At 39.7% G+C, this 15450-nt stretch overlaps 1 protein-coding gene and 3 pseudogenes across 1 annotated transcript in view; 1 reads left to right on the top strand and 3 right to left on the bottom strand.

The window, feature by feature from the left end:
• LOC135574263 (tumor necrosis factor ligand superfamily member 10-like) overlaps window positions 1-15450 on the top strand; it is a 90407-nt gene that overhangs the window by 65835 nt on the left and 9122 nt on the right. Inside the window, exon 3 of the mRNA XM_065025257.1 lies at window positions 14888-14924. Coding sequence (XP_064881329.1) covers window positions 14888-14924 — 37 coding nt within the window. The remainder of the gene's footprint in view (window positions 1-14887; window positions 14925-15450) is intronic.
• LOC135574264 (uncharacterized protein DDB_G0271670-like) lies at window positions 190-2199 on the bottom strand (annotated as a pseudogene).
• LOC135574261 (uncharacterized) lies at window positions 3274-5310 on the bottom strand (annotated as a pseudogene).
• LOC135574262 (uncharacterized protein DDB_G0271670-like) lies at window positions 6043-7821 on the bottom strand (annotated as a pseudogene).

Here is a 15450-nt window from a genome sequence, read left to right as displayed (position 1 = left end):
GTAGTTATGATGGTAGTGATGATGATGATGATGGTGATGATGGTAGTGATGATGGTAGTGATGATGATGATGATGATGGTAGTGATGATGGTAGTGATGATGATGATGATGGTAGTGATGATGATGATGGTAGTGATGATGATGATGGTAGTGATGATGATGATGATGAGATGGTGATGGTAGTGATGATGATGATGGTAGTGATGATGATGGTAGTGATGATGGTGATGATGGTAGTGATGATGGTAGTGATGATCATGATGATAGTGATGATGGTAGTGATGGTAGTGATGATGATAGTGATGATGGTGATGATGATAGTGATGATAGTGATGATGATGGTAGTGATGATGATAGTGATGATGATGGTGATGATGATAGTGATGATGGTAGTGATGGTAGTGATGATGGTGATGATGATGATGGTAGTGATGATGATGATGGTGATGGTAGTGATGATGATAGTGATGATGATGATGATGATGATGATAGTGATGATAGTGATGATGGTAGTGATGATGATGATGGTAGTGATGATGATGGTAGTGATGATGGTAGATGATGATGATGATGATGATGTAGTGATGATAGTGATGATAGTGATGATGGTAGTGATGATGATAGTGATGATGATAGTGATGATAGTGATGATGATGGTGGTAGTGATGATAGTGATGATGGTAGTGATGATAGTGATGATTGTGATGATGATGGTAGTGATGATGATGATGGTGATGATGGTAGTGATGATGATAGTGATAGTGATGATGATGATGATAGTGATGATGGTGATGATGGTAGTGATGATGATGGTGATGATGATAGTGATGATGGTAGTGATGATGATGGTGATGGTAGTGATGGTGGTAGTGATGATGATGATAGTGATGATGGTAGTGATGATGGTAGTGATGATGATAGTGATGATAGTGATGATGGTAGTGATGATGGTAGTGATGATGGTAGTGATGATGATGGTGATGGTAGTGATGGTGGTAGTGATGATGGTAGTGATGATGATAGTGATGATAGTGATGATGATGGTGATGGTAGTGATGATGGTGGTAGTGATGATGGTAGTGATGATGATGGTGATGGTAGTGATGATGGTGGTAGTGATGATGGTAGTGATGATGATAGTGATGATAGTGATGATGGTAGTGATGATTGTGATGATGGTAGTGATGATGGTAGTGATGGTAGTGATGATGGTAGTGATGATTGTGATGATGATGGTGATGATGATGATGGTAGTGATGATGGTGGTAGTGATGATGGTGATGGTGGTAGTGATGATGGTAGTGATGATAGTGATGATGATAGTGATGATGGTAGTGATGATAGTGATGATGATGATGATGGTAGTGATGATGGTAGTGATGATGATGATGGTAGTGATGATGGTAGTGATGGTAGTGATGATGATGATGGTAGTGATGATGGTGGTGATGATAGTGATGATGGTAGTGATGATGGTAGTGATGATGGTGATGATGGTAGTGATGATAGTGATGATGGTAGTGATGATGATAGTGATGATTGTGATGATGATGGTGATGATGGTAGTGATGATGGTGGTAGTGATGATGATGGTGATGGTGGTAGTCATGATGGTAGTGATGATGATGATAGTGATGATGGTAGTGATGATAGTGATGATGGTAGTGATGATAGTGATGATGGTAGTGATGATTGTGATGATGGTAGTGATGATGGTAGTGATGATGATGGTGATGATAGTGATGATGATGGTGATGATGGTAGTGATGATAGTGATGATGATGATGGTAGTGATGATGATAGTGATGATGATGATGGTAGTGATGATAGTGGTAGTGATGATGATGGTGGTAGTGATGATAGTGATGATGGTAGTGATGATGGTGATGATGATAGTGATGATGGTAGTGATGATGATGGTGATGATGGTAGTGATGATGATAGTGATGGTGGTAGTGATGATGGTAGTGATGATGATAGTGATGATGATGGTGATGATGGTAGTGATGATGATGATGATGATGGTAGTGATGATGGTAGTGATGATGGTGGTAGTTATGATGGTAGTGATGATGATAGTGATGATGATGGTGATGATGATGATGATGATGGTAGTGATGATGGTAGTGATGATGATGATGATGGTAGTGATGATGATGATGGTAGTGATGATGATGATGGTAGTGATGATGGTGATGATGATGATGGTGATGGTAGTGATGATGATGATGGTAGTGATGATGATGGTAGTGATGATGGTGATGATGGTAGTGATGATGGTAGTGATGATCATGATGATAGTGATGATGGTAGTGATGGTAGTGATGATGATAGTGATGATGGTGATGATGATAGTGATGATAGTGATGATGATGGTAGTGATGATGATAGTGATGATGATGGTGATGATGATAGTGATGATGGTAGTGATGGTAGTGATGATGGTGATGATGATGATGGTAGTGATGATGGTAGTGATGATGATGATGGTGATGGTAGTGATGATGATAGTGATGATGATGATGATGATGATGATAGTGATGATAGTGATGATGGTAGTGATGATGATGATGGTAGTGATGATGATGGTAGTGATGATGGTAGTGATGATGATGATGATGGTAGTGATGATAGTGATGATAGTGATGATGGTAGTGATGATGATAGTGATGATGATAGTGATGATAGTGATGATGATGGTGGTAGTGATGATAGTGATGATGGTAGTGATGATAGTGATGATTGTGATGATGATGGTAGTGATGATGATGATGGTGATGATGGTAGTGATGATGATAGTGATAGTGATGATGATGATGATAGTGATGATGGTGATGATGGTAGTGATGATGATGGTGATGATGATAGTGATGATGGTAGTGATGATGGTGGTAGTGATGATGGTAGTGATGATGATGGTGATGGTAGTGATGGTGGTAGTGATGATGATGATAGTGATGATGGTAGTGATGATGGTAGTGATGATGATAGTGATGATAGTGATGATGGTAGTGATGATGGTAGTGATGATGGTAGTAATGATGATGGTGATGGTAGTGATGGTGGTAGTGATGATGGTAGTGGTGATGATAGTGATGATGATGGTGATGGTAGTGATGATGGTGGTAGTGATGATGGTAGTGATGATGATGGTGATGGTAGTGATGATGGTGGTAGTGATGATGGTAGTGATGATGATAGTGACGATAGTGATGATGGTAGTGATGATTGTGATGATGGTAGTGATGATGGTAGTGATGGTAGTGATGATGGTAGTGATGATTGTGATGATGATGGTGATGATGATGATGGTAGTGATGATGGTGGTAGTGATGATGGTGATGGTGGTAGTGATGATGATAGTGATGATGGTAGTGATGATAGTGATGATGATAGTGATGATGGTAGTGATGATAGTGATGATGATGATGATGATGGTAGTGATGATGGTAGTGATGATGATGATGGTAGTGATGATGGTAGTGATGGTAGTGATGATGATGATGGTAGTGATGATAGTGATGATGGTAGTGATGATGGTAGTGATGATGGTGATGATGGTAGTGATGATAGTGATGATGGTAGTGATGATGATAGTGATGATTGTGATGATGATGGTGATGATGGTAGTGATGATGGTGGTAGTGATGATGATGGTGATGGTGGTAGTCATGATGGTAGTGATGATGATGATAGTGATGATGGTAGTGATGATAGTGATGATGGTAGTGATGATAGTGATGATGGTGGTAGTGATGATGGTAGTGATGATAGTGATGATGATGATGGTAGTGATGGTAGTGATGATGATGGTGGTAGTGATGAAGATGGTGATGGTAGTGATGATGGTGATGATGATGGTAGTGATGATGATAGTGATGATGATGATGATAGTGATGATAGTGATGATGGTAGTGATGATGATGATGATGGTAGTGATGATGATGATGATGGTAGTGATGATAGTGATGATGGTAGTGATGATGATAGTGATGATGATGGTAGTGATGATGGTAGTGATGATGGTGATGATGGTAGTGATGATGATGGTGGTAGTGATGATGATAGTGATGATGATGATGATGGTGGTAGTGATAGTGATGATAGTGATGATGGTGGTGGTAGTGATGATAGTGATGATGGTAGTGATGATAGTGATGATGGTAGTGATGATGATGATGATGATGGTAGTGATGGTAGTGATGATGGTAGTGATGATGATAATGGTGATGATGGTGATGATGGTGATGGTAGTGATGATGATAGTGATGATGATGGTGATGATGGTAGTGATGATGATAGTGATGATAGTGATGATGATGATGATGATGGTAGTGATGATGATAGTGATGATGATGATGATGATGATGGTGGTAGTGATAGTGATGATAGTGATGATGATGGTGGTAGTGATGATAGTGATGATGGTAGTGATGATAGTGATGATGGTAGTGATGATGATGATGATGGTAGTGATGATGGTAGTGATGATGATAATGGTGATGATGGTGATGATGGTGATGGTAGTGATGATGATGATGGTAGTGATGATGATAGTGATGATGGTAGTGATGATGGTAGTGATGATGATGATGGTGATGGTAGTGATGATGGTGATGATGATGATGATGATAGTGATGATGGTAGTGATGATAGTGATAATGATGGTAGTGATGATGATGATGGTGGTAGTGATGATGATGGTGGTGATGATGATGATGGTAGTGATGATAGTGATGATGGTAGTGATGATGATGATGGTAGTGATGATAGTGATGATGATGGTAGTGATGATTGTGATGATGATGGTGATGATGATGGTGGTAGTGATGATGATAGTGATGATGATGATGATGGTGGTAGTGATAGTGATGATAGTGATGATGATGGTGGTAGTGATGATGGTGATGATGGTAGTGATGATGGTAGTGATGGTAGTGATGATGATAATGGTGATGATGGTGATGATGGTGATGGTAGTGATGATGATAGTGATGATGATGGTGATGATGATAGTGATGATGATGGTGTTGATAGTGATGATGATGATGATGGTGATGGTAGTGATGATAGTGATGATGATAGTGATGATGGTAGTGATGATGATGGTAGTGATGATGGTAGTGATGATTGTGATGATGGTAGTGATGATGATGGTGGTAGTGATGATGATGATGATGGTAGTGATGATGATGATGGTGGTAGTGATGATGGTAGTGATGATGATGATGATGGTGATGATGGTAGTGATGATGATAGTGATGATGATGGTAGTGATGATGGTAGTGATGATGGTGATGATGGTAGTGATGATGATAGTGATGATGATGATGATGGTGGTAGTGATAGTGATGATAGTGATGATGATGGTGGTAGTGATGATAGTGATGATAGTGATGATGGTAGTGATGATGATGATGATGGTAGTGATGGTAGTGATGATGGTAGTGATGATGATAATGGTGATGATGGTAGTGATGATGATGGTAGTGATGATTGTGATGATGATGGTGATGATGGTAGTGATGGTGATGATGATGATGATGGTGGTAGTGATAGTGATGATAGTGATGATGATGGTGGTAGTGATGATAGTGATGATGGTAGTGATGATAGTGATGATGATGATGATGGTAGTGATGGTAGTGATGATGGTAGTGATAATGGTGATGATGGTGATGGTAGTGATGATGATAGTGATGATGATGGTGATGATGGTAGTGATGATGATAGTGATGATGATAGTGATGATAGTGATGATGATGATGATGATGGTAGTGATGATGATAGTGATGATGATGATGATGATGATGGTGGTAGTGATAGTGATGATAGTGATGATGATGGTGGTAGTGATGATAGTGATGATGGTAGTGATGATAGTGATGATGGTAGTGATGATGATGATGATGATGGTAGTGATGATGATAATGGTGATGATGGTGATGATGGTGATGGTAGTGATGATGATAGTGATGATGGTAGTGATGATGGTAGTGATGATGATGATGGTGATGGTAGTGATGATGGTGATGATGATGATGATGATAGTGATGATGGTAGTGATGATAGTGATAATGATGGTAGTGATGATGATGATGGTGGTAGTGATGATGATGGTGGTGATGATGGTAGTGATGATGATGATGATGGTAGTGATGATAGTGATGATGGTAGTGATGATGATGATGGTAGCGATGATAGTGATGATGATGGTAGTGATGATTGTGATGATGATGGTGATGATGATGGTGGTAGTGATGATGATAGTGATGATGATGATGATGGTGGTAGTGATAGTGATGATAGTGATGATGATGGTGGTAGTGATGATGGTGATGATGGTAGTGATGATGATGATGATGGTAGTGATGGTAGTGATGATGATAATGGTGATGATGGTGATGATGGTGATGGTAGTGATGATGATAGTGATGATGATAGTGATGATGATGGTGTTGATAGTGATGATGATGATGATGGTGATGGTAGTGATGATAGTGATGATGATAGTGATGATGGTAGTGATGATGATGGTAGTGATGATGGTAGTGATGATTGTGATGATGGTAGTGATGATGATGGTGGTAGTGATGATGATGATGATGGTAGTGATGATGATGATGGTGGTAGTGATGATGGTAGTGATGATGATGATGATGGTAGTGATGATAGTGATGATGGTAGTGATGATGATAGTGATGATGATGGTAGTGATGATGGTAGTGATGATGGTGATGATGGTAGTGATGATGATGATGATGGTGGTAGTGATAGTGATGATAGTGATGATGATGGTGGTAGTGATGATAGTGATGATGGTAGTGATGATAGTGATGATGGTAGTGATGATGATGATGATGGTAGTGATGGTAGTGATGATGGTAGTGATGATGATAATGGTGATGATGGTAGTGATGATGATGGTAGTGATGATTGTGATGATGATGGTGATGATGGTAGTGATGATGATGGTGATGATGATGATGGTGGTAGTGATAGTGATGATAGTGATGATGATGGTGGTAGTGATGATAGTGATGATGGTAGTGATGATAGTGATGATGATGATGATGGTAGTGATAATGGTGATGATGGTGATGGTAGTGATGATGATAGTGATGATGATGGTGATGATGGTAGTGATGATGATAGTGATGATGATAGTGATGATGATGGTGATGATGGTAGTGATGATAGTGATGATGATAGTGATGATGGTAGTGATGATGATGGTGATGATGATAGTTATGATGGTAGTGATGATGATGGTGATGATGATAGTGATGATGGTGTTGATGGTAGTGATGATGGTAGTGATGGTAGTGATGATGGTAGTGATGATGGTGATGATGATGGTGGTAGTGATGATGATGGTGATGATGATAGTGATGATGATGATGATGGTAGTGATGGTAGTGATGATGATGATGGTAGTGATGATGGTGATGATGATGGTGATGGTGGTAGTGATGATGATAGTGATGATGGTAGTGATGATAGTGATGATGGTGATGATGGTAGTGATGATAGTGATGATGATGATGATGATGGTAGTGATGATAGTGATGATGGTAGTGATGATGATGATGATGATGATGATAGTGATGATGATGATGGTAGTGATGATGATGATGATGGTAGTGATGATAGTGATGATAGTGATGATGGTAGTGATGATGATAGTGATGATAGTGATGATGATGGTGGTATTGATGATAGTGATGATGGTAGTGATGATAGTGATGATGATGGTGATGATGATGATGGTGATGATGGTAGTGATGATGATGGTGATGATGATAGTGATGATGGTAGTGATGATGATGGTAGTGATGATGGTAGTGATGATGATGGTGATGGTAGTGATGGTGGTAGTGATGATGGTAGTGATGATGATGATAGTGATGATGGTAGTGATGATAGTGATGATGATGATGGTAGTGATGATGGTAGTGATGATGGTAGTGATGATGATAGTGACGATAGTGATGATGGTAGTGATGATTGTGATGATGGTAGTGATGGTAGTGATGATGATAGTGATGATTGTGATGATGATGATGGTAGTGATGATGGTGGTAGTGATGATGGTAGTGATGATGATGGTGATGGTGGTAGTGATGATGATAGTGATGATGGTAGTGATGATAGTGATGATGATAGTGATGATGGTGATGATGGTAGTGATGATAGTGATGATGATGATGATGATGGTAGTGATGATAGTGATGATGGTAGTGATGATGATGATGGTAGTGATGATGGTAGTGATGGTAGTGATGATGATGATGGTAGTGATGATGGTGGTGATGATAGTGATGATGGTAGTGATGATGGTAGTGATGATGGTGATGATGGTAGTGATGATAGTGATGATGGTAGTGATGATGATTGTGATGATGATGGTGATGATGGTGGTAGTGATGATGATGGTGATGGTGGTAGTGATGATGATGATAGTGATGATGGTAGTGATGATAGTGATGATGGTAGTGATGATGGTAGTGATGATAGTGATGATGATGATGATGATGGTGGTAGTGATGATGGTAGTGATGATAGTGATGATGATGATGGTAGTGATGGTAGTGATGATGATGGTGGTAGTGATGATGATGGTGATGGTAGTGATGATGGTGATGATGATGGTAGTGATGATGATAGTGATGATGATGATGATAGTGATGATAGTGATGATGATGATGATGGTAGTGATGATGATGATGATGGTAGTGATGATAGTGATGATGGTAGTGATGATGATAGTGATGATGATGGTAGTGATGATGGTAGTGATGATGATGATGATGGTAGTGATGATGGTAGTGATGATGATGATGATGGTAGTGATGATAGTGATGATGGTAGTGATGATGATAGTGATGATGATGGTAGTGATGATGGTAGTGATGATGGTAGTGATGATGGTGATGATGGTAGTGATGATGATGGTGGTAGTGATGATGATAGTGATGATGATGATGATGGTGGTAGTGATAGTGATGATAGTGATGATGATGGTGGTAGTGATGATAGTGATGATGGTAGTGATGATAGTGATGATGGTAGTGATGATGATGATGATGATGGTAGTGATGATAGTGATGATGATGGTAGTGATGATGATGATGATGGTAGTGATGATGGTAGTGATGATGATGGTGGTGATGATGGTAGTGATGATGATGATGATGGTAGTGATGATAGTGATGATGGTAGTGATGATGATGATGGTAGTGATGATGATAGTGATGATGATGGTAGTGATGATGGTAGTGATGATGATGATGATGATGATGATGGTAGTGATGATGATGGTGGTAGTGATGATGATAGTGATGATGATGATGATGATGGTGGTAGTGATAGTGATGATAGTGATGATGATGGTGGTAGTGATGATGGTAGTGATGATAGTGATGATGGTAGTGATGATGATGATGATGGTAGTGATGGTAGTGATGATGGTAGTGATGATGATAATGGTGATGATGGTGATGATGATAGTGATGATGATGGTGATGATGATAGTGATGATGATAGTGATGATGATGGTGTTGATAGTGATGATGATGATGATGGTGATGGTAGTGATGATAGTGATGATGATAGTGATGATGGTAGTGATGATGATGGTAGTGATGATGGTAGTGATGATTGTGATGATGGTAGTGATGATGATGGTGGTAGTGATGATGATGATGATGGTAGTGATGATGATGATGGTGGTAGTGATGATGGTAGTGATGATGGTAGTGATGATGATGATGATGGTAGTGATGATAGTGATGATGGTAGTGATGATGATAGTGATGATGATGGTAGTGATGATGGTAGTGATGATGGTGATGATGGTAGTGATGATGATGATGATGGTGGTAGTGATAGTGATGATAGTGATGATGATGGTGGTAGTGATGATAGTGATGATGGTAGTGATGATAGTGATGATGGTAGTGATGATGATGATGATGGTAGTGATGGTAGTGATGATGGTAGTGATGATGATGGTAGTGATGATGGTAGTGATGATGGTAGTGATGATTGTGATGATGATGGTGATGATGGTAGTGATGATGATGGTGATGATGATGATGGTGGTAGTGATAGTGATGATAGTGATGATGATGGTGGTAGTGATGATAGTGATGATGGTAGTGATGATAGTGATGATGATGATGATGGTAGTGATGGTAGTGATGATGGTAGTGATAATGGTGATGATGGTGATGGTAGTGATGATGATGATGGTAGTGATGATGATAGTGATGATGATGGTGATGATGGTAGTGATGATGATGATGGTGATGATGATAGTGATGATGATGGTGATGATGGTAGTGATGATAGTGATGATGATAGTGATGATGGTAGTGATGATGGTAGTGATGATGATGGTGATGATGATAGTTATGATGGTAGTGATGATGATGGTGATGATGGATGATGATGGTAGTGATGATGATAGTGATGATGATGGTGATGATGATAGTGATGATGGTGTTGATGGTAGTGATGGTAGTGATGATGGTAGTGATGATGGTGATGATGATGGTGGTAGTGATGATGATGGTGATGATGATGATGATGGTAGTGATGGTAGTGATGATGGTGATGATGATGGTGATGGTGGTAGTGATGATGATAGTGATGATGGTGATGATGGTGATGATGGTAGTGATGATAGTGATGATGATGATGATGATGGTAGTGATGATAGTGATGATGGTAGTGATGATGATGATGATGATGATGATGGTAGTGATGATGATGATGGTAGTGATGATGATGGTAGTGATGATGATGATGATGGTAGTGATGATGGTAGTGATGATAGTGATGATAGTGATGATGGTAGTGATGATGATAGTGATGATGATAGTGATGGTGATAGTGATGATAGTGATGATGATGGTGGTATTGATGATAGTGATGATGGTAGTGATGATAGTGATGATGATGGTGATGATGATGATGGTGATGATGGTAGTGATGATGATGGTGATGATGATAGTGATGATGGTAGTGATGATGATGGTGATGATGGTGGTAGTGATGATGGTAGTGATGATGATGGTGATGGTAGTGATGGTGGTAGTGATGATGGTAGTGATGATAGTGATGATGGTATTGATGATGATGATGGTAGTGATGATGATGGTAGTGATGATGGTAGTGATGATGGTAGTGATGATTGTGATGATGATGGTAGTGATGATGATAGTGATGATGATAGTGATGGTGATAGTGATGATAGTGATGATGATGGTGGTAGTGATAGTGATGATAGTGATGATGATGGTGGTAGTGATGATAGTGATGATGGTAGTGATGATGATGATGATGGTAGTGATGGTAGTGATGATGGTAGTGATGATGGTAGTGATGATGATAGTTATGATGGTAGTGATGATGATGGTGATGATGATGATGATGATGGTAGTGATGATGATAGTGATGATGATAGTGATGATGGTGTTGATGGTAGTGATGATGGTAGTGATGGTAGTGATGATGGTAGTGATGATGGTGATGATGATGGTGGTAGTGATGATGATGGTGATGATGATAGTGATGATGATGATGATGGTAGTGATGGTAGTGATGATGGTGATGATGATGGTGATGGTGGTAGTGATGATGATAGTGATGATGGTAGTGATGATGGTGATGATGGTAGTGATGATAGTGATGATGATGATGATGATGGTAGTGATGATAGTGATGATGGTAGTGATGATGATGATGATGATGATGATGGTAGTGATGATGATGATGGTAGTGATGATGATGGTAGTGATGATGATGGTAGTGATGATGGTAGTGATGATAGTGATGATAGTGATGATGGTAGTGATGATGATAGTGATGATGATAGTGATGGTGATAGTGATGATAGTGATGATGATGGTGGTATTGATGATAGTGATGATGGTAGTGATGATAGTGATGATGATGGTGATGATGATGATGGTGATGATGGTAGTGATGATGATGGTGATGATGATAGTGATGATGGTAGTGATGATGATGGTGATGATGGTGTGATGATGGTAGTGATGATGATGGTGATGGTAGTGATGGTGGTAGTGATGATGGTAGTGATGATGATGATAGTGATGATGGTAGTGATGATAGTGATGATGGTATTGATGATGATGATGGTAGTGATGATGATGGTAGTGATGATGGTAGTGATGATGGTAGTGATGATTGTGATGATGATGGTGATGATGGTAGTGATGATGATAGTGATGATGATAGTGATGGTGATAGTGATGATAGTGATGATGATGGTGGTAGTGATAGTGATGATAGTGATGATGATGGTGGTAGTGATGATAGTGATGATGATGATGATGGTAGTGATGGTAGTGATGATGGTAGTGATGATGGTAGTGATGATGATGGTGATGATGGTAGTGATGATGATAGTGATGATTGTGATGATGATGGTGATGATGGTAGTGATGATGATGATGATGATGGTGATGATGGTAGTGATGATGATGGTGATGATAGTGATGATGATGATGATGGTGGTGATGATGGTAGTGATGATGGTAGTGATGATGATGGTGATGATGATAGTTATGATGGTAGTGATGATGATGATGATGATGGTAGTGATGATGATGGTGATGATGATAGTGATGATGGTGTTGATGGTAGTGATGGTAGTGATGATGGTAGTGATGATTGTGATGATGATGGTGATGATGGTAGTGATGATGATGGTGATGATGATGGTAGTGATGGTAGTGATGATGGTAGTGATGATGATGATGGTAGTGATGATGGTAGTGATGGTAGTGATGATGATGATGATGGTAGTGATGATGGTGGTGATGATAGTGATGATGGTAGTGATGATGGTAGTGATGATGATGATGGTGATGGTAGTGATGATGATGGTAGTGATGATGATAGTGATGATAGTGATGATGGTAGTGATGATGATGGTAGTGATGATGGTAGTGATGATGATGATGGTGGTAGTGATGATGGTAGTGATGATGATGGTGGTGATGATGGTAGTGATGATGGTAGTGATGATTGTGATGATGATGGTGATGATGGTAGTCATGATAATGGTGGTAGTGATGATGATAGTGATGATGATAGTGATGATGATGATGGTGGTAGTGATGATAGTGATGATGATGGTGGTAGTGATGATAGTGATGGTAGTGATGATGATGATGATGATGGTAGTGATGATGGTAGTGATGATGATGATGGTGATGATAGTGATGATGATGGTAGTGATGATGATAGTGATGATGATGATGATGGTGGTAGTGATAGTGATGATGGTAGTGATGATGATGGTAGTGATGGTAGTGATGATGGTAGTGATGATGATAATGGTGATGATGGTGGTAGTGATGATAGTGATGATGGTAGTGATGATGATGATGATGGTAGTGATGATGGTAGTGATGATGATAATGGTGATGATGGTGATGATGGTGATGGTGGTGATGATGATGATGGTAGTGATGATGTTAATGATGGTAGTGATGATGTTGATGATGATGGTAGTGATGATGGTAGTGATGATGGTAGTGATGATGATGGTGATGATGATAGTGATGATGATAGTGATGATGGTAGTGATGATGATGGTGATGATGGTAGTGATGATGATAGTGATGATGGTAGTGATGATGGTAGTGATGATGATGGTGATGATGGTAGTGATGATGATAGTGATGATGATAGTGATGATGGTAGTGATGATGATGGTGATGATGGTAGTGATGGTAGTGATGATAGTGATGATGATGGTGATGATGGTAGTGATGATGATGATGATGGTGATGATGGTAGTGATGATGGTGATGATGATGATGATGACGGTAGTGATGATGATGATGATGACGGTTGTGGTGATGGTGATGATGGTAGTGATGATGGTAGTGATGATGTTGATGATGATGGTAGTGATGATGATGGTAGTGATGATGGTAGTGATGATGATAGTGAAGATGGTATTGGTTGATGATTGTAGTGATGATGATGATGGTAGTGATGATGATAGTGATGGTGGTAGTGAGTGATGATGATGACGGGAGTGATGATGATGGTGATGATGGTAGTAATGATGGTGATGATGGTTGTGATGATGATGGTAGTGATGATGATGATGATGGTAGTGATGATGATGATGGTAGTGATGATGTTGATGATGATGATGGTGATGGTGGTAGTGATGATGATAGTGATGATGATGATGGTGGTGATGATGATGGTAACGATGATGATGGTAGTGATGATGATGGTGATGATGGTAGTGATGATGGTGGTAGTGATGATGATAGTGGTGATGATGGTAGTGGTGATGATGGTAGTGATGATGATGATGGTAGTGATGATGATGACGGTAGTGATGATGATGGTAGTGATGATGTTGATGATGATAATGGTAGTGATGATGATGTTGGTAGTGATGATGTTGATGATGATGATGGTAGTGATGATGTTGATGATGATAATGGTAGTGATGATGATGATGGTAGTGATGATGTTGATGATGATGATGGTAGTGATGATGTTGATGATGATGATGATGGTAGTGATGATGATGATGGTAGTGATGATGTTGATGATGATGATGGTAGTGATGATGTAGATGATGATGATGGTAGTGATGATGATGGTGATGATGATAGTGATGATGGTGATGGTAGTGATGATGGTAGTGATGATGATAGTGATGATGGTAGTGGTGATGATGGTAGTGATGATGATGATGGTAGTGATGGTGATGGTAGTGATGATGATGACGGTAGTGATGACGGTGTTGACGATGATAGTGATGACGGTGTTGATGTCCATGAGCCAACTGTTTTCATGAGACACCTCTATGTTTATTTTACAGGTAACCGAGAACATAATCTCCAAGCAGACGTTTCAGGGTGAGTCAGTCTTTCAAATTGTCTATCTGCATGACCTTTGGTTGACAGTCGTATACAATGGCAGCATTTCAAACTCCACTGGTACACCTATCCCCTATCATACTATACATGCATGACCTTTGGTTGACAGTCACTCCACTGGTACACCTATCCCCTATCATACTATACATGCATGACCTTTGGTTGACAGTCACTCCACTGGTACACCTATCATACTATACATGCATGACCTTTGGTTGACAGTCACTCCACTGGTACACCTATCCCCTATCATACTATACATGCATGACCTTTGGTTGACAGTCACTCCACTGGTACACCTATCCCCTATCATACTATACATGCATGACCTTTGGTTGACAGTCACTCCACTGGTACACCTATCATACTATACATGCATGACCTTTGGTTGACAGTCACTCCACTGGTACACCTATCATACTATACATGCATGACCTTTGGTTGACAGTCACTCCACTGGTACACCTATCATACTATACATGCATGACTTTTGACAGTCACTCCA

This window comes from Oncorhynchus nerka, linkage group LG12 (assembly GCF_034236695.1).
Source record: "Oncorhynchus nerka isolate Pitt River linkage group LG12, Oner_Uvic_2.0, whole genome shotgun sequence".
Taxonomy (NCBI): domain Eukaryota; kingdom Metazoa; phylum Chordata; class Actinopteri; order Salmoniformes; family Salmonidae; genus Oncorhynchus; species Oncorhynchus nerka.
This window is presented reverse-complemented; position numbering and strand designations above follow the sequence as displayed.